Below are 24,192 nucleotides of genomic sequence, written 5' to 3' on the forward strand. Positions count from 1 at the left end.
TATCGATGGTACTTAAAAAGGAAGCACAGGATTGCAAGCCATATAATTATAGGCAGTCTCTGATTTGTCCTTTGTACTGGAAATACGGTGCCTCCAAACCACTAAACATGTGATGTCACAGAACCCTGTTATCAGGAAATGCTGTCATCACACCATGCACCTGAACCCACTATTCAGGCAGAATCAGAATATAATGCCCAGTCTGGAGAGGCAGGGGGAACAGAGGCAGATGGACACACAAATACCCAAAACACCAACTAAACAACAGCTATAAACTAGGCACCAGCTGTCCTACTAACCTTGTTATTTAGCTGATGTACTGGCATCCCTTCCCAAGTTTCCTCTCCTTCGGTGCATCTGTACGTACTTTGTGATAGATCAAAGAAGATCTTAGAAAAACAATTAATTGAACTCTACGAAAGCCAGGGCCCAAACTGGGATTAGATACGCCACTATGCCTGGCCCTAAATCTTGATGCTTACCCCTACTAAAGCATCTACCCGAGAACTACGAGCACAGCTCTTCACAGACTGTGAGAAAGGAATTTTTTTTTCATCTATCAATTAGACATTTCAGATTAAACTAAAGTAGTAATAAACTTTAATCTGGTTTTAAATGAAATAGAAATCAGCCAGGGCAAACAAAGACTATTTTGTAATGCCTTAATAATGACCTCTGCCATTACAAGCTTTATGATACTTTTTATATGTTCACTGGGGGGGGGGGGAAGGTTTACCATCTGAAAAACTAATGTTATCTTATCAGCAATTACTCTTAACCTTTTCTGAAAACAGACAGGTTTTTTTTAAATATAATCTCACACTTTACTGGCAAAGCAACCTACTAAACTCTCTTACCTTTCCAACCTCCAAGTTCGAAACCTCCTATTGTGTAGTAACTAGAAGCACTTTAAAATCAACAAATCATCAAAAACTGATTAACTGGAGAAGTTAGTTGTATTCACATTTTCAACACAGCTTTGTAGTAAAGATGCTAGCTTACAAAAATAGTCACAATGAAGTTTTCAACATGATGGTCAGGGAAGTTTATTTTGAGAATTCTCATGTCTTTATTTTTCCTGAAACATCTTCTGGCTCCTTGATCTCTTTTAAAGTAGCTATTAAATAAAGCACAAAATTGTTGGGTTTTAATTCCTTTTATGTTCAGAGGAGGATTCAAAACTGTATGATTCTGAAGCTAATTCATAGCAGAAAGCAAAAATCAGTATGTGTTCAAAGTTGAAAACTTAGCCATTATGCTTCTTTGCTCAGAGGAATCTACATATACAGACCTTGCATTATCATTCAAAGTTTTTTTTTCTTGGTACTTAAAACACAGAATAAATAATATGCAGAAGAAATAAAGCTACACTAACCTTTTAAATATTACAGAACAAAAAATCTCCTTCTTTTTGTTTTCTTGTACCAAACAGTTGGCATGGAAGTTCTGCAATCACAAGGATGACTTCACACAAAGTAATAAAAGTTTGACCACCAGTGAGGGGGGATCATTCACTAGAAAGGCTGCCTGGACAGCTCTGTCCTTAAAGCTATTAAAGATGCAATAGACAAGACCTTGAGTAGCCCAGACGAGCCAAAACTTGCTCTGAGGAGTGAATTGGAATAGAGACCTCCCTACCTCAGGAATTTAGGAATTCTGGTTATTGAACAAGCAAAGGTTAGAAGTTTTCACTAGCAAGTTGCAACTTTGTTGTCTCAATTTGAGGGGACTCAGACTTAATCCTTTAGTACTACTTTAAGATACTATCTTGCACAGTTGTAATGTCAAGGAAAGTCAAGTCCTTGCATACGCAATCTTAAGTTTCCTACTAAGCCTTAATTTTGAAGACACAGCTTTCCCAAGCTTTTATTTCTTCCTAAAATTTAAACATGCTGGTAGCAAACCAATGGAAACAACACGTTCTAAATGCTGACATAAGCATTTATTTTATTACGTAAGATAATAACGCTTGTCAGCTTGGTTGCCAGTGAGAGATGTTAGTTAAAACTAATCACAGATTGACCTGGAATGCATCCAGATATCATTAGCCAGTTAGTATTCATATTACGCAGCATGTGAAGATAAAACCACTGAAGTCAGAATTCTTGATCTAATTCCAACACTCATTTTCTGCCTCGGGTACTACAGTGAGTGAGAAAAAAGCCTAACTGATAAATACAGCCTCTGCAAGCTCTCTCAACTACCCATCCTTTGCTGTGTTGACAAACTACCAGTTCACTCTTTCCAGACGAAGCAGCCAGCATCATTCTCCATTCTCACCAAGACCCAGATCTGCTGAGCATAATAACTGAGATCATTAACTATACAAGTTTTAAATATACGACACACATTTAAATGGCAATTTCTTTTTTATTTTAAAAAAATTGCAAAGCCAGCTAATGAGAACAGCAAGCTCTTAAACAGGAATGCCTGCAAACATATGAAACCGAATAAAACCTGAAAAGTTTACACAAAAATAAAAAAAAAAATTAATTTTATTAAGCTAACCTCAGTAAGAAGTTTCTTTTACTAATGCAGGTAGCACTGAAGATCTTCTATTTGAACCATTTGTGTGATCAGTCAACCAGCACTTACGTTTTTATTTGATGCAAAGACATAAGACTGGAATTAATCTAAAGAAAAAAAACCCAAATCATTAAAACTCCATCCTTTTATACCTTGATGTAAGACATTCAATGTCCTACAGGTATTTCAACCAAGAGCTAAACAACTGAACTGGGTATTATTTACAACCGTTGATGGAAACTGTTTTGCATCTTCCAGTAATTAAAAGTTAAAATAACTGTCAATACTGTCAAACCTAGAATGTGTTATTAGAGCATCTTTTCCTCCTTTACAGCAAACTCAACTTAACTTTCCGTGGACCAATGGGCCTATCATTCAGTTCATTAATAGCAGCCATAGCTTCCTCATAGTTTGTCATAGCAACAATGGCATCACCAGAAGGTAATCCTTGTTCATTGTACTGCACAGAAACTGACTCTGGTATCACTCTATAGCCATAGAAAAAATCCAGAATCTCATTAGGAGTAGCTTTAAAAGGTAAATTTTTCAACAGAATAGGAACAACACGTTCAGAACCACCACTGAAATTTGGATCTGGCATAAATCTTCCTTCAGGAAAATTTCCCATTTTATTATTCCCAAACTCCATTCTGCCAAAAGGTTCACTGTCGCCACCAAAATCCATGAGGGGTGGTGGACCCCTAAAATCCTTAGGAGGGCACATGAAGTCCTCAGGGGGATGTCTAAAATCAGACTGATGCCTGAAGTCTTCAGGGGGATGTCTAAAATCAGAATGATGCCTGAAGTTCCCAGGAGGACCAAAAGAATGCATGGGTGGCCCTTGTGGTGGCCCAGATGGTGAACCAACTGGACGGGAGAGGTCACCTCTGTCATACAGATGTGAATGACCATGCATTTCATTTGGTGCAGATAATGATGCAGCGACACCAAACTTCTGCATCTGATCTTGAGATATAAGTCTTATTAACACTTCTGTTCCCAAAAATGTTTGACGGTTTAAATTTTCTGCTTTCATAGCTTGTTCTTCAGATTTAAACTTCACTAGTGCTTCTCCCAGTCCAACTCCTTTTTCATCATAAAGCAAGTAAATATCATCTTCATCAATATCAAATCTTGAAAAGAACTTCTGCACTTCAATTTTTGACACATCAAACGGAAAATTCCTTACATAAACACAATTCTTAGGGCTGGAATGACCTTCCCGGTAACTTTTTTCTGATATGGCCTGTCCAAGATGATCTCTGTCCGGTGATCTTTTCCTCTCACAAGAGTCAATTATTTTCAACATTGACTTTCTTGAAATTGGAAAAATGTACACAGGACGATTGAGAAGAACCTTTCTATGACATTCCAAAGCAGCCTGATATTCTCTCTCACTCCTGAACACCACAAAGGCATCTCTAGTCCTTTTCTGATGCTTATCTGTTAGAATCTTAATCTGTTTGCTGTGTATATCCAGTTCAGGAAAAAAATCTCTCAAATCTCTCTTTTCCACATTAAAAGATAGATTTCTTAAGTGTATGTAATATTCCTGGCTAGGAGATGAACGAGAATGTGTTCTCTGTCTCCTTGGTGATCTTGAACGAGAATGCTTCCTTGAATGCATGTAGCCCGAACTTCTTGGAGAATGGTCTTCACACAAAAAGTCATCCATTTCATCTGGCATGTCTATCCGCCCACCGCATTCCATCCACCGTTCCTCTGTAGTTGGACTGATTTCTATAAACCTCTGACCCATGTACTGTCTGTGACGTTTAAGTCCTTCTAAGGCATCACCAGGTGTAGCACATCTTACCAAGCAATCACCATTGTTTAAACCATTGCGGTGCTTTATCAGAATCACTCCATCCACACGAATCCCCGAAAGGAAAGCACGTACTTCCATTTCTGTTGCAGAGTAAGGTATACCACGTAGAAACAGGTAACGATCATCTGGGTTAAATGGGTGGCAATCCTTTCTTAACTGATAGTTTGACTTAGGTATACCCATATCACCATATCTTGTGCCGTTGGTATGGAAACCAGCCTCCAGGCGATTTGGTGGCCCATAACTAGGTTTTCTTATTCCTTTTGGAGAAGCTGTAACTAAATGTGGTATATCTCCAATACTTGATGCACTAGAACCGTTAGTACCTGTTCTTCTAGAGCCAGACATAGTTTCTCGTCCCCCACGGTCAAATCGTTTCCGGCTCATTTCTATGGTACTCTGCATCTCTGCCTTGCTGCTGAGAAAGAGCTCTATGCGCGAGTCCTTGATAAACCCTCCCGAACAGCTCATGGCACGCCGTGCATCTTCATCTGTGGCAAATATAATAAAAGCCTCCCCAATCTCTCCTCCAATAATATGCACACCTCCATCAGGAATATTCAATCCCAAGAAGAAACGACGAATATCTGGAGGACCCGCAACAACAGGAAGCCCCTGTAAACGGATGACTACAGCCATGCTGAGCTCAACCCACAGCAAAAATCACCTGCAGACAAAAAGGTACACATGATAGCACGTCTTTAGTACTCAGCTATTACAGTATCTTATCACTTAAGCTAGAGCCTTTTTAATGAATGCCCTTGTCTCATCGAGAGAGAAGGTATGAAAAAACCCACAAGTTCACTGGAACAAGATTAAAACAATTCACTGAATGTTGATTAGTCAGAACAATTAGCTACTCCACCGGCACTCGTGCACAAATCTATCAATATTCCCTACCCTAAGGGCAACAAAATCCACCTAAGCCACTCCTCACCATCTACAATACCTAAAGAACACCTCAAGTCTTTCACGGCATAGTTACTATGTGCCAGAGATCTCTGCCCACTCCTAAGGAACAAAAAAATCCAGTTTACTTTTGAAAAGGACACTAATTGATAAAAGGAGAAAGGAAAAAGAATAACTATGTCACTGGAAAATGAAGTAACTCACAAACAGTGATGACTTTACTGCTTTGACAAGTTGCTCTACCCAGTGATCAGTTCTGTTCAATAATGTGTGTTTTCTCAGCATTCAAAAATGTTGTCTCTTTGGCGTAGTCAGAGTATTAACTGCAGTGGCCACAAGCATATCCTAGTTGCCAGCCACAAGTCTGTGAGGAAAAAAGGCTGTGTATGATCTTGTCACAATACTCAGTGAGAAGTGTTAAGCTTTTGACAGCTTACCTGTTTCTGCTTTGGAGACCTGATAAATTCTGTAAAATCAACTTAACTGTGGAAAGAAAACGAAACATAATTAATGGCTGATACCTGTACTTTGCTTTACACACTGTGCTACACTGCTGCAGCCCATCCATAGCAGTGGCTAATACTAAAGCCAAGCATGTTATGAACCCATGTGAAGAACTCCTTCCATGTTCCAAGATGCCATGCACCACATCTTTCTGTTTCCATTTTAGAAGCAAAAGAAATTCATAATTTGACTTCTGGAAACGATGAAAATACGATGAGATTACTTGGTCATCAATTGTGCCACACTGAACTGTTGCAATGAAACAGACTGGCAGTGTATCGAGGGAACAGTTCTCAACTGAGTTCTTGAAAGGTGCTTAGGTCCATCTCAGGATTACATGACATGTTCATTCTTCTGAAATCCACCTGCATTCAAACTTCACAAGAGTATGCTACTCACCAGTCCAGCACTGCACTTAACATACACAGTGAAGCCCATCAAATGAAAGCGCAAAAATATCCAACAAGGAGAAACTTCAGAAAGTACCTGAATTTACAAAGCCAACTTCAGTATTTTCCCTAAATCCTTACTCTACTGCCTTTCAAACATAAGAACAAGAAAACCTTGAATACACTGACTTAACATATCCTGATTTGCAACATTTTCTAACATCACACAATAAATAGGACAGTATTTTCAGAACAAACACAAGCCTCTCTAGCAAATGACTGCATCCCTTTAAAACAAACACACCAGCCCAATGCTCCGAGCATTTGCAAACACTCCTTCTACAAACCTTGCTCTATAAAGCACTAGATCCTGATGACGAGTTACCTACCAATAACCATTACTGCCACTCCGCCTGAACATAGCAAAACAAGAGCAAAGCCCAAATTCTCTCACTAACAGACTCCGTGTCACTTCTGCACCAGTACTCCGTCAGCACAACAACAGCCCATTTACAGACTTCACTGAAGACCATCTGTTCTCTGTGCTTTTGTAGTGAGTCGACCCCAGCCAGCAGCCAAGCACCCACACAGCTGATTGTTCACTCCTCGTCCCATCAGTGGGATGGGAAAGAACAAAGTCGAGAAAACTTGTGGGTCAAGATAAAACAGTTTCATTGGTGGAAAGAAAAACACAAAACAAAGGAAATCACTCACCACATCCCACAGGCTGACTGATGTCCAGCCTTCCTCCAAATAACAGCTGCTTTGGGAGCCAAGAAAAAATCCTCCCAAAGAAACCAAAACCGTTAAAATACTCCTTCCTCTACCTCCGTACATGTCACAGAATATCCCTTTGGTGAGTTTGGGTCAGCTGTCCCAGCCATGCTCCCTCCCAGCTTCTCACCTACTCTGAGCACACTCACTGCAGGAACAGAGTAGGGACCATCGATATAAAGCCTTGATACTGTGCAAGCACTGTTCAGCCACAGCCAAAACACCGATGTGTTGTCAACATTCCTTTAGCCACAAATCCAAACAACTGTATGGGCTGCTGTGAAGAACGTTAACTCCATCCCAGCCAGACCCAGAACACTTTACAACGTGTCTTCTCAACAGATGCAATGACAGTGCCAAAAAAGCATGGAGAATTCAAGGGCAGAATTTTCATACAGCACCTTCATGTCTTGAGAAAGCAAATCCGCTGCCCTGCTACTTCATGATGTATTTAATCTGTAGTACTTCTGGATTCACAATTCCGCTTTCTTATCCCAATTTTTAAACATCATTCACAACAGCTCTCCTCCATAATTCTTCGGTGATAAACAGCAAGTTCTCCACGATGAACCAGGGATACAATACACAACCTTCAGTGGTGAAAACCAGACCAGTGGTTCCAGATCATAATGGGATCTCTAACAAGTCCACAAACAAATGCAAGTTCAAATAATAGCTCTTACTGATTGTATAGTAAATCATCACACACGGATAGAAAACACAGACAAGCCATCCAAATTTAAAGTGCATAACCAAAAAGAGGTGACTTGCCATGAAAAGTAACAGCAACTCATTAACTGAACAAGGACTTCAGAAAGCAAGGATTTGGAGAATAAAGAAACAACTTCATGCCACAGCTTAAAAGCACAGAAGTGTACAGTTTTATGAAATTTTATATATGAGCAAAATTGGCTAGAAAACAATACAATACCTATTCTTCCACAGTCTCAGGAAATTCCAAACATTAAAGCCATTAAAATAATCCACAACTTGTAAATGCAGTAGGAAACTAAGCCTGCACTAGACTAGGATTTTTATCATAACACTGAAAGATTATACACAGACTGCAAGCTAGAAAGAACACCCACAGAAACACCTCGTCTACGAAATTGGACCAGTACAGAATAACCAGTGGAATAGGGGAAGGTTTCTTATTCTGTTCTTCAAAATAAGCCTCAATAGAGGAAGCAGGCTGCTGCGAATAGCAGTTCGCACAGTGCTGAAGGAAAACATGAGTGAGCTCTGCAGCTGGCCCCGCTACACGATCGAATGTAGCAGGGAACCGCTTCCGAGCAAGTCGGCCTGCCGGCCCCGGCGCTGCTGGAGAGACCCGCGGCCGGGCGGCCGGGCCGGGGGGCACGGGGCGAGGGGAGGGCGCCCCGCGCCACACGCGCTGCGGCCCGCCAGAGCCGCCGCTGCTGCGCCCCCACGAAGAAGCCCGTCTGCTTCCCGGCACCGGGACAGGGCTGAGGGAAGCACCGGGAGCGGGGAAGTGGGGTGGGAAGCCCAGGGACACGAGAAGGCCGGGGTACATGGGGCCGGGGCACACGGAGCGGCCGCGCAGCGGTTCCGCGAGGGTCGGGTAACCGAGAACCGGCAAACTTGCGCCGCCCTCAGCCACACGCCGCACCCAGGGGAGGCGTGCTCTGTCCCTCACGCCATCCATCCACGCACCCACCGGACACGCCGCTCAGCGAGCGCCGCAGCTCCCGGCACGGCTCCGCCAAGATGGCGCCGCCTCCACTGACCCCCCCAACGCTGAGGGGAAGCTGCGCTGCGCGAGCGCGGACTGCGCGCGCACACTCCGGGCGGGGCGACCCCGCCCCCTCCGCTGCAGTGCGCGGACGCGAGCCGCGCCGCAGGCAGTGCGCATGCGCTCTCTGCCTCAGTAGCTCTGAGGTGTCTGTGTAGTAGTAGATCGGTTTGATTGTAGATATGCGTAGAGACAGACCTGTACCGTGACAGATCTGTATGTAGACATCCGTCACACGGTGACCGAGCGCCGCTGCCGCACTGTGCGCTGCGCTCAGGCTCGTTCCCGTCGGTGCCGGCCCGTGCCGAGCTGAGGCGCCGCTCAGGGCCGCGGCTCCGACAGCTCGGCACGGTTTGTAACGCGGCTCGGGGCTGGCTCCGGCCTGGGCTCTGAGAGGAGGGGAGGGCAGGGATGCACGAATGGAGGAGAAGGAGGAAAGGTTCAAGATTCACTAAAGGGAAGGGCAGAGGCAGAGTCCCTTGGTTGTGCAAGCGAGGTATATTTATGATATGTTTATCCTACCTGCCTTCCCTGACTTTACGTCCTCCCCTGTCTTTTTATGCATATCCATTATTTGTCTGCTCCATTTTACGTAGGAAAAAAAAATCCCTGTACTATTTATGATAGATTCACCTAGCAATGTTGCTGACTTTAGGAGCTCTCTCAACACAGATAGAGTCTTGTTTAGAAAAAAGATGTTGTTTATTCTGTGCAGGGTACAAGGTGGAGGTTACCACAAATCAAGAACACCACTATCTTTACACAGTCAAATTTACATGAACCTGAGCCCGGAGACAGCTAATACGACTTGAAAACATAAACTCAACCTTTTGACTGTTGTTGAGCCAACAAAATAAATCCAGTGAGAAATAAAGCATGCTAATGTTGAAAATCATAATAGTTAGGCAATTAGCACACAGGAGAGGGACAATAAGAAATATCAAAACTTTGCAAGACACAGTGTCCTGGATTTTAGTTTACATCTGAGGGAATGAGGCGAAAGGCAACAGGCAGAAACAGGCACAGAAAGTTCCATCTGAATATGAAGAACTTTACTGTGCGGGTGCACTGGAAGAGGCTGCTCAGGTTGTGGAGTCACCCTCACTGGAGATATTCAAGAGCTCTCTGGTCACAATCCTGTGCCATGTGCCCTGGGATGGCTCTGCTTGAGCAGGGAGGTTGCACCAGATGACCCACTGTGGTCCTTTCCAACCGGACTCATTCTGTGCTTCTGTGGAATATGAACGACAGTGTGACAAAGGTGTAAAAGGTAAAGGGGAGTAACACTGGCTGAGCATCCATTGCTCTAGGCATTTTGTGTTTTCATCTTGTTACCCCTTCCCTCTCTGGGGAGAAATTACAAACACGTGTTCCATTGGGATGATACACTGTGCATCAGTTCTATAGACAAGGTACCGGCAAGTGCAAACCGGGCCTCGGTGTCCTCTCGTTTCTCGCTCCCGGTCTCGCACAAGACGAACAAAACTCCCAGTACACCAAACACACAAACTCGGGCTAGTGCACCCTCCCTCGCCTCGCCCCGCCCCGCCCCGCCGACGCTTCGCGTGTTGCGGCGGCGGGCCCCCGGCGGTCGCCGTACCGCGCGGCTCTGGCCAATGGGCGGGCGCGGGCGGGGCACGCGGTGGCCATGGCGACGCGGGGCCGCGGGGCCGCTGCCGCCGCGCTGCTCATGGCGGTGTCGGCGGCGCTGCCCCCCGCCCGCGGCTTCTCCGTCCCGCTGCAGCGTCCCGCCGACTGCGGCGCCGAACACTACTTCGACAGCTCCCGCCTGGCCTGCGCGCCCTGCGGGGCCCACCAGCGGCAGAGCGCCGGCGGTGAGCGATGGGGGAGGCGGGGCTCGGGCGGCTCTGCGCTGAATCCGCCCCCAGCAGCGAGCGGTGCGCGGTGGGGGCTCCGGCTGTGGCGGCCTGAAACAGGTCTGGGAAAGGGCCGGGATACCACAAAGACCTGAGAGGCCCCAGCACAGCTGTGATGTATTTGAGATACAGCTCAGAGAAATGACTTTAGATCTTTTTCTAATAATCTTTTTTTTCCTTAAGTATTATGCTGTATTTGCATTTTCATCTGTAAAAATCTACAGGACCCTGAATTTTTGTTCTCGATCACTTCTGTAACTTGAAACTCCTTGTCAGACTTGAATGTCTGAGATACCAGGTGTCAGATCCTCAGGCTTTGCCTATGGTAGTCCAAGTCCCACACGGCCACTTGGAGCACATACAGCACAGCCTGACAGTACTAAATGGAAAATACAGATAGCTGGCTGCTTTCTTTGGGGGTAAGGAGGTATTAAAGCGTCCATCTTTCATAAAATACACAATCCAACAAGAGTGGGAGTTCCCTGGTGTGTGTACAAATTTGAGACCCAAGAACCTCTCTCTCCAGGGCTGGTACTTCAGTGGGAAGCAGTGATGTGGAGGGCTGTTCACAGCTGCTGCGTGGAAGCTGCTCACCTTCTCCACCACCACCACGGCGTCCTAAAGACTGACCCCATAGCTCACTTACTGGATAAAAATACACTATTTGTTTTCAGATCTCCTGGTAATGTGGGTGTCTAGATCCATAACTCCTTTTTAGGCTGAATCTTCCTCTAAATAAAGGGCTTCAAGGAGAGGAGAATTCCAAGGGGAGGTCAAGGGTTTATTTTTTCTTGCAGATCTGACTGGAGCAGTGCAGATAGGTGCTGCTCAGTGCTGTTTGCATCTTAGCTGAATTCCACTTGTGATTGCCCATACACTCCTTGGCTAGCTCATCAGCCTGGATTCTGCTTTCAGGTGACATGCCTAAAAATCTAGGTATTGTCACTGTGTCACATCTCAAATGTTTCATTGATCTAATCAATTGGGCTTTTTCTTCTTTAGAATTAAGTAGAAATGTTTGATCATTTCGACAAATATTTCTGTACAGCTGGTCTCATTAGAATATAATTTAAAGTTATAAAACTTTCCACAGAATTTGACATTTTTTCCTGCACAGTTCAATAAGCTTAAGTAATAAAAACAGTTTATTAGTACATATAATCAATTTTGGTTTGTGGTATGTGTTTAAAAGTAGAGAGAGAAATTCATTACACGAGACAGGAAAAGTTTCTAAAAAAATAGTTGTTTAGCACTAGCAGGTGGGCATTATACTGTGCCATGAAAATAGTGTTTAATTTCTTGCAAAATGTTAAGTATGTTGTGTTCACTTGCTAAAAACTATTCAATATAAACCTTGATCCCATGCACAATTTTAAAAGCCTTGAGTTTAAAACAGCTTTTCATACAACAGTTATATTTTGAAAAACCTTTTCATAGGAACACATTTTGGTTTTAGGACTGACTTCAAATTGAAAAAATAAAACCTGTATAAAAACATATAATGCTGATGTTGGAGAGAGGAAAGGCTGTGGCAAGATCTAGATGGAGAGATTATATCTCTTACAGATCAACTGGTAACATTTGGTTTAACTAAAAAAACCACAAAATACAAGCTCTGTATCCCTGTTCCACCCTGGTGATCAGTCAGCCTTGTAACATTCTCCTAAAAGATCTGTGTGCAAACTGTAATGGGCATTTTTCAAAAAAATGGGTATTTTTTAAAAAGCAAGATGATTGTCATTCATATCTCACTCAAGTGTTTTATGTGTCTGTCTAATAATCTATCTTGATCTCTTGAGAACAATAGTAGTTGTTCTTAGTATTCTGTTACAACCAGTCAGTTCTATATAGATTAAAAGTGCATTTGTTTTGTTTTCTTCAGGTAGTTCCTGTGAATGTGAGCCAGGATACAGGATGGTTTCTAGCAATGGTGGGCTCTCTGTTACTTGTGAAAAATGCCCAGAAAATATGGTAAGTATTGAATGTTTCATGTTTGCCATAATGATAGAATAATAATCATAACCACTATGGGTTTTTTAATTTTAAATTTTATCCTGACTACAAGTTATTTTTCATTAATTTAAAATATTTTTTGCATAATAGTCTTTGATTGGGAATTTCTAAGACCATGCTTATGTGCAGTATTTTTTTCCAATTTAGAGTTGTCTATTTCTATTATTTTGCCTTTTTCATTACAAATTTGACCCCACAGACAAAATGAGAATTTTTTAAGCGTTTAAGCTCCTTCCACTACTTTCCTTCTCTGCTTTGTGCTTGTTCAGAGAGCACAATTCTGAACAATGTTGAAGATGCTTTTCAGCTCATAGATATCTTAACTGATTATTTATGTAAATACCATTATTGTGATATTTAGGCTGTGTTTTCATAATCCACAATATTTCATCTTCTTACTTCAAAATGAGCTGCTCCTACTGTGTTACTTGAATTATAATTATAATTTGATCAGTTCTTCTGACCTTCCTTGACAAATTAAGTTACAATTTTGTGTCATAATCTCAGCATTGATCCTAAACCAGAGACTAAACCAGATCCAGGCTAAACCAGATTTTTTCCCACTATAGTCAGCAAAGAAATGTATTTTTCCATCAAATCAACTTTTGAGGATGAAGTCTTTCTGAATACTTCTTTCTCTTCAATAGCTATAGAAGAACTCTCAGGAGAGCAGCTTACTTGCCTGAGTTAGGTGGTCAGTGGCTAATGGGCTATGTAGGTAATTTCCCTTTTCTTTCAGTCTTCTTGCTGTGTTAGACAAAGACTTTGTATCCTTTTGTGTTGTGATCTTTTGCTGTTTTTTCCTCTTTCCTGCAATGGTGGCATTTGCCTTTGATCTGCTGCCAAGGCTTTTGCAAAGATAAAATGGCCATAGTGGAGAAGGGAGTAACATCACTTGAGGATGAGAGTTGTCTTCATTTTCCTCAGTGGTTTTTATCTGTAATGCAGTTACTTACTGTAATGCAGTATAAAATAAGTGTGGATGTGAACTGTCTGGGTAGGTACAAAATTCCAAACAATTACATAAGCTGCTTCACTTAGAACTCTTCAATTTCCATTACTTCTATATATTTATATGCAATTGCAATATGCAATTTATATGCAAAATGTCTATGTATGCATTATTATGTTTATTCAATGTATCTCTTTTTAAACATTCTATTTTTCATTTTCCCTGAAGGATGTAAGCTAACAGGTTTGGAAGAGCTTAACTTTTTTGTGTGTGTTTGCTAGAAATTACTTTTGCCAGATTGTTTAGCCTTTTTTTATCTTTAAAAGCTTCATGAATGTTATTGATGTTTTATCTGAACACATTTTCTAGTAACTAAAGGCTGGATAAGGCATTCTTCACAGATACTGGGTGATCTCTGTATTTTTGAAAATTCTAATGTTTTATATTTTATTTTAGAGTGGAGTTACTCAGGATGGATGGAATTGCATTACTTGCCCCAGAGGCCTGACTTCAAAAGGAAACTGTAAATGCCCCAATAATGAAATACTAGGTAAAAAATGTATACCAGCTATGAGATGATAGCACTTGTTTTAGATATTTGAGTTTACTAAGATATGCTCTTCTGTTCAGTAAGAAAGAAAATTTTATGTGTGTTTTCTTATCTGATGTAAAATTCAACATTGCTCATAAACATTTTCCTGCTTATTTGTAATGAAAAACAACAGATAAATCTGTACCATTGCTCATTGCAATAAAAACTGTTATGCAAATATTCCATAAATGAATACTGATGTATCACTTCCTTCAAGCTCTTTGGCAATGGATGGAGTCGTTAAAGTTGGGATAAAAACAATGTCAGTATAGACTATAAAAACATTACAATGTTTTGAAGTATAAAGAGCAGTAAAAGAATTATACCTGTATGAGTAGGTGGGAGAGAACAGGCTGAGCAAATCAAGCAAATGGCTGTGCATTAGTGTCAGTGGATTTCATACCTCCCTGAGACAATTGTACCTGCGACTTTCTGAGATGTGCTTCCCTATACCTGTGCTTCTTACTTGATGCTCTCTAGTAGTTGCAGATGATTTTCAGTAGACAGAAAAATAATGTTAAATTTAGTGTTAAATGGATTTTTGCTTATTTTGCATGGTAGAAACATTAGAGCAAAGTACAGTTTTCATCAGTGATAAAAAACATAAATGCTCATGGGACCTCTAGTTTTCCTTTTTTTCAAAGATGTGGAATGTCTGTAATTCTCTGAATAAGTATTACAAATGTCCACTTTGGTTATATTTCTGACAGAGTATATTGGAGAATCACTTTTTTCAAGATCAATAATTTTAAATTTTCCTAGGAATCTGGAAAACACTGAATACCAGTCTTCTGCCTGAAACTTTATGAGAGTTACAAAATACATTCCAGGCCTTTATGGTAAAATATTGAGAGCAAAGCTGATTCTGTCATTTGACATGCAGGAAGAACATTAGTAGTGTATTTTTTTTATTCTCTTTGCATTTTTTTTAATAATTAAATTTGAAATCACTTGTCAGATTATATAGTTGGAAGATGCAATTTTGAAACTTGGAAATTGTGACATTTCCATGAATAATTTCAGATTAAATGTAATTTTTTCCCAGTAACTTGCAAACTTGTTGTTTTGAATTTTTGCTTTGCAGCAAGACTTTTGTTTGAATCTTATTCAGAATAAATAACAGAGGAACAGCCAAACTAGACATGAAATGTTGCATTTCTCATTTAAAACTAAACTGCATGTGCACAGCTATAAGCAGTGCACACAGATGTGCATGAATGTGCATTTATAGTGGACGTTATTTCCATGTTGTGCTCTTGATATTTTCAAAATAAACACTTTGTATTTATTTTAGATCTGCACAGATGCTGAATTTTTTCACATTTATCTTGAACTGTGTGACACTGCATCAGGCAGTTTTATCAGACTCACTTTTGTTTTCTGCTTTCAGTGGAAAGAAGCGTTGATGGTGTTTTGTTTGATGAAGCATTGTGCATACATTGTAATGGAAGTGAGCAGTCCTTCTCTGCCTCAGATGCATCAGGAAGCAGGTGGGTGCTCTTTGCCTTTTGTGATGATAAATTTAAATATGTCATGCTAGTTTAAATGGAATATTCCTGAGGAATAGACTGTTTCTTTGGGATGACAGTTTTGAAGGCCGGGAATTGGAAATCCTCAACTCTGTATCAAACCCACTGTGTTTGGTGCTCGCTGGAGTCCTTATATGGCCAGCAGCTTGGTTCTTTTGTCTTGTTTTAATGTGACCAAAAAGCAGGCTTTGGATTGGAAGCAGAAGAGAATTCTTATTCTGATAAACTATTATTTGATTTATTTTCTACTTCAGTGATAGTAGAAACAAATCAGGAAACACTTTTGAGTTTCAGTTCAAACTAGTGAAGTTGCTGATGCTGTTCCTGGACATGCTATGTAATCAGCTTTCTCTGAGGACTAAATATCATACTTAATTACATTTTAAGTGCATTCTTCATGCTTGTGATCCATAGGTGTGTAAGATGTGAACAGACATTCATTCAAGTAAGCAAATCTTGTGACTGCAACAGCCCAAACATTCTAGTAAGTAGAAGAATGGTTATTGTATTGAAGTTCAGAAAAAGAAAAGTTATTTTGACGAGTGTATCAATAGCTTATTAATATTTTTTTATTCTTATATTTCTTTCAGACTGGTGGATTGTGTTTCTTGCCTCATGAAGGTTTACCCCCAAAGGGAGTTGCAGCTGTTCGTTTTGCACAGCTAGTAAGTGTATTTATTCTAAAACACTTTTAAGCTTTCTTATTACTTACTTTCAGTAAATATTTCAAATTCCCATTTTTTTGTCTGATCCCAGTGGTGGCAAAGTCATTTGCATCAAGATAGTGTGCAGGTGTGGACACGAAGCAAACATTGTTATAATGGAGTAATCTTTTAAAAATTCATGCTGTTTTGGAGACTGAAAAGGGGAAGTAATTTACATTAATATCAAAACTGGTAGCATGTGACCTTTTGTATTAATTGTGTGCATTTAAAGCATACTCTTGTATCACAAAAAGATGCTGAAGAGTCCATGAGTGCCTCTGGACTTTTTTACTGTATAAAATATGTATTTGTGTAAAACATTTGAAAAAAATACAAGGCTTGAGTTTAGTGCTTGATCTTATAGAAGAAAATGGGCGCCTATAAAGTTTGAGATTGTCTGCAAAACTGCTGAACTCCTTGAATTGGCTAATGAATAAAAATATGTTCTATTGACAAGATTGAAGGGGTTTTCATTGTTTTAGTTAATGAACTTTAATAAAATGTGAAATCTGATCAAAATTAGGACCATCTTCCAAGTCGTTCTGAATTCAGGAAATGCTTTGTGGCTAAGAAATGTGTTTTGCTCCTAAATGAGTTGATGTTAAAAGCTACCACTTGAAAGAAAGTGAAAAGCAGTATTCAGTTTTTCAGATATCAAACATTCATTTGCTCCCTGAAAATGCCATCTTCTAAGTAATATTTTATTGCAAATATGTCTTTTCAGTTGCTTACAGTATGCATGAAGGCTATGTGTAGTTCAAATGTGAGTAGTTATAAAAAAGAGAATATAAAAAGGAAGAACTAATTAATTTGGCAAATTTGGTCCTGAGTTAGATTTTCCATCAAGTCAACATCTTACCCTTGAAACTGTTAGTACTTCCCTTGTGTGGTAAAGAAAATTTCTGCATCACGGAATCCATATTCAAAGCTTAAATAGTTCAGCTCTTTTCCTGTGTACTTTGTCTAATTTAGGGAAGTGAAAGAAATTATCACATTATGGTTGTGTTTTGAACTGATATTGTTAGACTGAGATATTTACAAATGACAGAATGGTCTTAGAAAAAAATATGTAGCATCTTTTAGCTGACATAGTTTTCCAGACTGTTACATTATGTAGGAGTTGTTGTGAACAAAGACAGTGAAAAAGTTCCTTATTTACAGGGTGTAACACTGGCATCAGCATGGTTTCTGAAAAACCTTCAGTCCTCAGCCTTTGCCTGTTGGGTGAGTTTCAATAATGTTTGCAGTTTGCTTTTTTATACAGAATGGTACTCTATAAAAGCATGTCACTTTTATGTTTGGAACTTACCTTGCTTATTTTTGAAGAATTTTATTTTGAGATGAAAAGACAAAAGAAATAACTATATATACAGAATGCTTAGAAATATTGAGGGCTAGTCAATGTTAATGCAAGTCTATAGTGTTGGAATTTTCACAAGATGAATGGTGTTAAAGAAAAAATCCTTCAATATTCGGTAGTATGTGACCTACTATCCATATGTTTGGATATAAATGAGCGTATCCAGTATTATCTGGCACCTGCTCTTTACCTTTTAGTTGATTTTCAGTTGTTCATAACCATGGAACCACCCTTTTTAGCTTTGCTTTGCTTTCTGTATGCAAGTGTTATTTACCATTATGTTGCTCTGGGTGACAGTAACCATGGGTGAAAGAGTGGCTTTGGCAACAGAGTTACAGACACTTGTGAAGGGCATGTGTCTCTGCCTGCCTTTCACCAACTCTGTTATCACACATTCTCATTTTCCTTCTGTATTGCTCTCCTGAAGATCAGATTTTAACTTCTCAGGTTCTGCTATCTGTCTCTGTTCCCTATCTGTCACAACCAAAGGATTGCCTGGTCAAGAAGTCTCTAAAGATCACAATATGGATTTGCAGGATTCCATAATACACGAGCACATGGAGTCTTGCTTCCTACATTTTTCTATTAGAGATTACAGCAAGTTATTGCTGGTAAAGTGAGTATACTTATGATTAGTAAAGCAGGTGTATATATGTACTCCAGTGGTGGCAGCAGTCAATAGCAGCAGCAGGCATACATTTCAATATTACAAGTTGCTAGAAAATGATCACTAGGAAAGCAACAAAGGCACTTATGATGAATTACTCATATGTGTGTGTATTATTCTAAATAGTACTAGTACAGTACTCAAGAAACCACTCCCAGGAGTGGGGCCTCAAAACTGATGACAGATGAAGTTTCACTTCAAAGATGATCAACATTGAAGAATCTAGAGGCAGTCAGGCATCCCTAGCCACAGTCTGGTAACTTGCCTAGGAGAGCTCGTAGAAAAGTTTGTGTAGGAGACCTCCTCTGTGTGTAGAGATTGAGAGAGATGAGAGGCAGGGACAGATTCACTCTCCATTTTGGGTAAAAAGTAATTTTTATATCAGAGACACATAAGGTGGTGTAGGGCAGCACCACCTGGAGCAGCCAAGAGATGACAACGTTTTATATCTCAGGCTAGTTTTTGTGTTTTCCAGACTGTTTTCCTACTCTTTGTTGTACAACCATCAATAGCAGTTGCTTATTCCTACTCTTTTGGAAAGTTTTCCCTCTTCTAAATCCTAACCCTTGTCTAGACTCTTTTTCATCTTTCCAGATGATAGGTTGCTGTTACAATTCCTTGGGTTTGTGGTTATTGATAGTATGTCAGGAGGTCTCTGAAGTCCAGGTACCCAGCTGCACTTCTCAAGGATGTTTCAGACTCCCAGACCATGTTCCCTGGCTGGCAGATGTTCTCTCAGTCAGTATTTCAGCAGACTTTGGTTCAGAATTTTCCCAGATCACCTTTGCTGCTCCTATCACCATCTCATACACACAGCTCTGAGATGAATTCTCCCGCTGATCCCATTCTTTATCACTGGAATCAGTTTATCCTGTTTTTCTGCCTCACCCTGCTCAGCCATTCAGAGGTGCTGCCTGCATGTGATGAGCAGCTGCTGGTCTGACCCACACAAATGGGGGTAAGGAGGTGGCAAGTTAATACCAGTGCAATGACCCCTGCACACAGATGCCAGGTGTCCCCTCTGCATAGCACTTGGCACTGGTGTGTTTACCAGAACTGAGCAAGGTACATGAAACTGAAGAGAAAATACTACATGCATCTATAGTTGTCAGTCTGAGGTCTTTGAAGGAGTAATCTTTGCCATACAGTCTAAGTGATATTAAACATATTCATTCTTACTTTGTTTTCAAAGTGCAGATTTGGACATTTCTGTCATTCTTTCCCATCTAGCGGATGCAACTAAAATAAGCTGAAAAAGTGAGAGTATTGATTTCATGCTGCCATCTGCAGATCTGTAAAAATATGGTACCTGAATACCTGGAAGAAAATACTAGATATTGACAAAATAAAATTACTTGCAAGTGAACACAAAGGTTTAGGAGTGGCTTCCTAGAACATTATAATTTTATGACTGCCTCACAAAAGAAGGAGTAATTAAATACTTTTTTCCTGTATTCTTGTTTCTCCACTGCAGTTGTACTCTAATCTAACAGCATGCCAAGCTCTTGGAAATATGTGTGTGATGAATATGAACTCATTGAGTTCTTCAAGTACTGATGCCTGTGGTTTGTTTCAGTATATTTTTGTCAGTACAGCAAGAGTAGGCGTCATTCATTCAATACCCTACTGGTAAGTTGCCTTTTCCATAACTTTTGGTCTTTAATAGCTTTGTATGGAGTTTATTATTCTAAATGTTCTTTGATGAAAAATATTATGTTTCATTAGAGAAAGCATTGTAATTTTTTTCAGGAGGCATAATCTTCCATGGCTGTATTATGGTGACCAACCAGGATTAGCATCCCAAGTGCTTGAGAAAAATCATTTTCCTACAACCTTCACTTTCAAGGGAACAGATAAGGTAGGTGTTGGGTAGTAGACATAGGGAAGCATCCATTAGGAAGAGGACATATATCACATAAAAGGTTTAGATTTATTATAGATGTGACTCTACTAAAGGTGAATTTTAGGCAGTTAGTGTAACAAAACTCAGTGTGAGATCTCCTGGAAGAGGAAGGTGATATTTACCTAAAGTAATGTCTGGTCTCTTCCTTTGCTTACGCTCTCATACCCACATTCTCATAAGGCCAAGACATGCTTGCCTGTGTGGTCTGACAGGGCACAAGGAACAAAGGATGCCAGCTTTTAAGTGTTCATTGGTGTCCCCAAGGATCTGGATTAGGAGTGGTAAACTAGTAACTAGACAAACCTTTTAGACACTTTAGGAGTTCACAGTTGTTTTAACACTGTCTTTTGCTTCAGAGTCTTGTTTACTTCCATCTTCATAAATCTGAGGCAAAGTTGATCTTTGACTTTTTTTAAAATATGTACATCCTTTTGTCAGATTTCATGGTGAACTCATGTGTAAAAGAGAGGTCAAGATGATGTACTGTATCTTTACTGCCGCCCTCCTGGTGTGCCAAACTGCTGGGTCTTTTGCTGACAAGTTGTCTGTGCCAGGTTTTATCACAACCCATTTATCAGCTCTGTAGCTGAAAACGGTGTTCTTCATCACTTTTATGTGGTGTTCAACACCTTCTGATGCTTACACACACATTTCTCCCCCTACTCAATTTATTTGTAATATTTCTGTTACAAATCCCTACAAGCTGATTGTATCAGAGATGGATTCAGTGTATTACTCCAGCCTTTTCCTCTTACTGCAGTGAATTATGGGAAAAAAAAGAGGTGAGGAAAATAAGGTTAGCAAAGCCAGATATACATCCCTGGGAGGGATGGACTGCTTAAGTAGTTTGTTAATTAGCACATTTTTATGAAGAAATCAGATAGTAAATCAAACAGTGAAGTGATTTATTTTTCTAAATTAATTGTAAAATAGAATAACTGAAATAGGTTATTCAAGTTCAGCTAATCACAAAAATAGTACCTGTTTGTCAGTTGTACTGCCAAATTTATGTAGAGTTTTCTTATTGACTCAAAAATAAAATTATTATGCCTTTATCAGCCATATTCTACAAGGCGGTGTTTTAAATTAAACAATGTTGCAATGTAGCAGTTGTTTTAATAACTAAAATACTTGTTGTTCCTCCTAACACTGAAGGTCCTGGAAGCCCTCTAGATTCCAGCATTGTATACATTAGAAATCTGCATAGATTCCTGATTAGGTTAGGGCATGTCTACATGTGTAGAAGTTCCTTTGGAATTTTTTCCATGTCACCAGTGAAGCGGTAGAAGAATGGTATGTTTTTGTAAAAAAGTAAAATACCAAACCCAAAATAAAAAACAAAATCAAAAGGGCAAAAAAATTTAAGGATTGTGCTGAAAGTTTTAGGAAACATCAAACAATTAGACAGCAGTCTCTAAAATGTCCACTTCAGGGCAATTTCATTGGTCTTGTCTTTTTTCATCAACAGGATGTAAAGCTGAAATTTATTGCAGCCTCATTTGATGCAGCAGGAAACTTTCTTAAGTGGCAAAGTTTGGAAGGAGGTCTCTTACAGGTATGTTTGATTATAGTTATCTTCTCTTGATAACACAATGTTCTGAGTGCCTTTAGCCAAATTAAGACAAAAGCCAAGAGTTTGGTTATTACACCAATGACAATTCATAACTGTAGTACTAGGTTAGGGAAAATAGCTCTTTATTCTTGCTCACAACGATCTCTACAAAATCAGAAGTATAAATTCATCAACACTGCCTTCATCCTTTAGAACAGTATAAATTTGGCACATTGGAAAGCTCTGAAAAATAGTGTTAATAATTTAGAACCAGCTATCTCTGTCTTCCATTCAGCATAGTTGCTCATGTGTAGTTTCTTATTAAACCTCTTTTTCTTGTTGAGAAAAGTGTATTCTTTAGCTCTATGTCCACATGTGTTTACAGATGATGCTATGAGCATGTCCCCATTAGATGCTGTCAACTATTTGCACACATCATGGGGGTGACAGTCAAATCAGTGGTTATGTCACTGTCAAGGGAGGTAGGAAAGCTGATCTGCACCATTTTCTTTGCATCATCTTGGGATTTGTTGCTTGTTTATTTCATTTTGTTTTAAATATAAAATGTACACTATGACCAGCATGTGCCTTTTTCATAACAGAAAGTTATAAATATGTGGTGGGAGACTTTACATAGAAAGGGGGGGACTGGCTGGCAGTGCCCTTGGCCACTACACCCTCAGATTTCAGGGACACAGACATTCTACTTCAGCACTACCACACTGTGTAGTTAGACTGTGAAAAATGCAAGTAAGCAGCAATTAGAAAATGCAATAGTAATTAGTCTATCAGAGAGAACAATGGGCAGCTGCAGCATCTTACAGAATAGAATTTGTTTAGCAGTCCAGTGGCAATCTAGGCACTCTCACTATTTCCCTAGACAGACAACAATAGGAATACTAGGAAGAACAATTGGGAATTGTTGGTTCCTTTTCTGTTGGAGCATATCACTTCAAACATTTCAGTGTCTGTAGAAGAGCAGCTGACATTCAGGATTTACTTTGTTACTGCCTCAGGATGAACCATCTTGTGTCTGTGTCTCCAGTTTTAAGGAAAACTAGTGTTTAAGAGAACAGGTTACTAGGACAGGTACTATGCATAGAAAATTATATATTCTGACATATAAGTTTAGGTTTATTGGGGCACATTTATTTTCTAGGGCAAAGCTTTTAACAGCTGTGAAGAGGCAATGGGAAAGGAATAGCTTTTCCATTCAAAGCCTCCTTCAATGTTATAGATTGTGCATGGTGATAAGACAGCACAATGCTAAAGTGGTCTCAATACATAATTGTAGCAATTCCCAGAATTTCAGTTTCACACTAATAGAATTGTGTTTTATGCAAATTTAGACTTCATTCTCATTTTGGGAAAATGGCTCTGGCCTCCACATTAGACTTTGGACCATTTTTTTCTGGATTCACCTGAATCTGCTGTTCTTTACTGATAATATGTGTTGTATTAAAAAAAAGAAAAAAAATCTGTTACTTGCTACAACTTTGATTCTCTGGCATTTGAGAATGCCAGCTTAAGAGAAACAGGGCTGTATGAATGTGGACTTCTTTTCTTATTCTTGAATTTAGTAGAAGCCTCTGATTGAGCTTGAGGCAATACAGTGCACAGAACATTCAGTCCACAGTTTGGATGCTGCTGTCCACAGATTTCAGTGATGGAACTGAAAGATACTATATGATTATGAATAAGCTAAACCAGCATTTTAAGCACATTGGTGTTAGTGAAATAAATAATTGTGTTTACCCCAAAATAAATCCTTCTCTTATTAGTTTTTTTTTAAATCTTTTGTGAGAACTCTTAATACATAAGTACTTGTAAATATTTTTCACATGAGAAGATGATACCTTTGAATTAACCTAATTATAACTATGTTTTATTCAGCTTTGTCCTGATACCCAAACTAAATTGGATGCAGCTTATTTTTTTGGAACAACTTACCAACAAAATGTAAGTAAGATATAAAATGCTATTTTCAATTTTGAATTAAGCTGCCTTATATGTCATTAGTTACTCAGTGCATATTGAAGAACCTTTGGAGTTTAGGCATAAGCTGCAACATGGAGTTCTTTCTTAGTAAATTGAATTAAGTTAGTGTGGGTTTTTTAAATTATTTAACTACATCACAAAACTTGTTTACTACATAGCATAATCACAGTAAATTAAACTGGCATTTGTATTTGTGAGGTTGCTGACTTTGGAGTGGAAGAACACAGTACCTGAATTGTGACAGCCATATGCTTTGTATCATATCTCCTAATTTTCCTACCACCATCTTTGGCCAGTTTTCATATGGAAAGAAGGCAAATCCAGTCATGCCATGCCTGAATATTGTTCCCATTTACTCTTTC

General features: G+C 39.7%; 2 protein-coding genes across 7 annotated transcripts in view; one reads left to right on the forward strand and one right to left on the reverse strand.

The window, feature by feature from the left end:
* Positions 1-682: 682 nt before the first annotated feature.
* On the reverse strand, positions 683-8,684 carry RBM12B (RNA binding motif protein 12B). 3 transcript variants are annotated; one of them, XM_030968158.1, is made up of 3 exons: positions 8,609-8,684; positions 5,701-5,746; positions 683-5,021 (listed from the first exon to the last, which is right to left on the reverse strand). In XM_030968158.1, the coding sequence occupies exon 3, from the start codon at positions 4,991-4,993 to the stop codon at positions 2,855-2,857; it is 2,139 nt and encodes a 712-aa protein (XP_030824018.1). In that variant the 5' UTR covers positions 4,994-5,021; positions 5,701-5,746; positions 8,609-8,684; the 3' UTR covers positions 683-2,854. The 3 variants fall into 3 exon arrangements, with proteins under 3 accessions (XP_030824018.1, XP_030824027.1, XP_030824036.1); XM_030968167.1 differs by having other exon boundaries at positions 8,605-8,673; XM_030968176.1 differs by lacking the exon at positions 5,701-5,746 and having other exon boundaries at positions 8,609-8,682.
* A 1,650-nt stretch (positions 8,685-10,334) lies between these two features.
* The window catches only part of TMEM67 (transmembrane protein 67), a 32,428-nt gene continuing 18,570 nt past the window's right edge, over positions 10,335-24,192 (forward strand). For 3 of the 4 annotated variants that reach the window (XR_004060521.1, XM_030943467.1, XM_030943466.1), the window contains exons 1-11: positions 10,335-10,518; positions 12,443-12,531; positions 13,982-14,075; positions 15,508-15,607; positions 16,061-16,130; positions 16,237-16,311; positions 17,512-17,574; positions 19,852-20,006; positions 20,127-20,235; positions 21,749-21,835; positions 23,726-23,791. Coding sequence is in view for 3 of the 4 variants with exons in the window: in XM_030943467.1 (XP_030799327.1) it covers positions 10,374-10,518; positions 12,443-12,531; positions 13,982-14,075; positions 15,508-15,607; positions 16,061-16,130; positions 16,237-16,311; positions 17,512-17,574; positions 19,852-20,006; positions 20,127-20,235; positions 21,749-21,835; positions 23,726-23,791 (1,053 nt within the window). In the remaining variant the exon portion in view is untranslated. The remainder of the gene's footprint in view (positions 10,519-12,442; positions 12,532-13,981; positions 14,076-15,507; positions 15,608-16,060; positions 16,131-16,236; positions 16,312-17,511; positions 17,575-19,851; positions 20,007-20,126; positions 20,236-21,748; positions 21,836-23,725; positions 23,792-24,192) is intronic. The other variant, XM_030943468.1, reaches the window with a different exon arrangement.

Source organism: Camarhynchus parvulus, chromosome 2, assembly GCF_901933205.1.
Source record: "Camarhynchus parvulus chromosome 2, STF_HiC, whole genome shotgun sequence".
Lineage (NCBI taxonomy): Eukaryota > Metazoa > Chordata > Aves > Passeriformes > Thraupidae > Camarhynchus > Camarhynchus parvulus.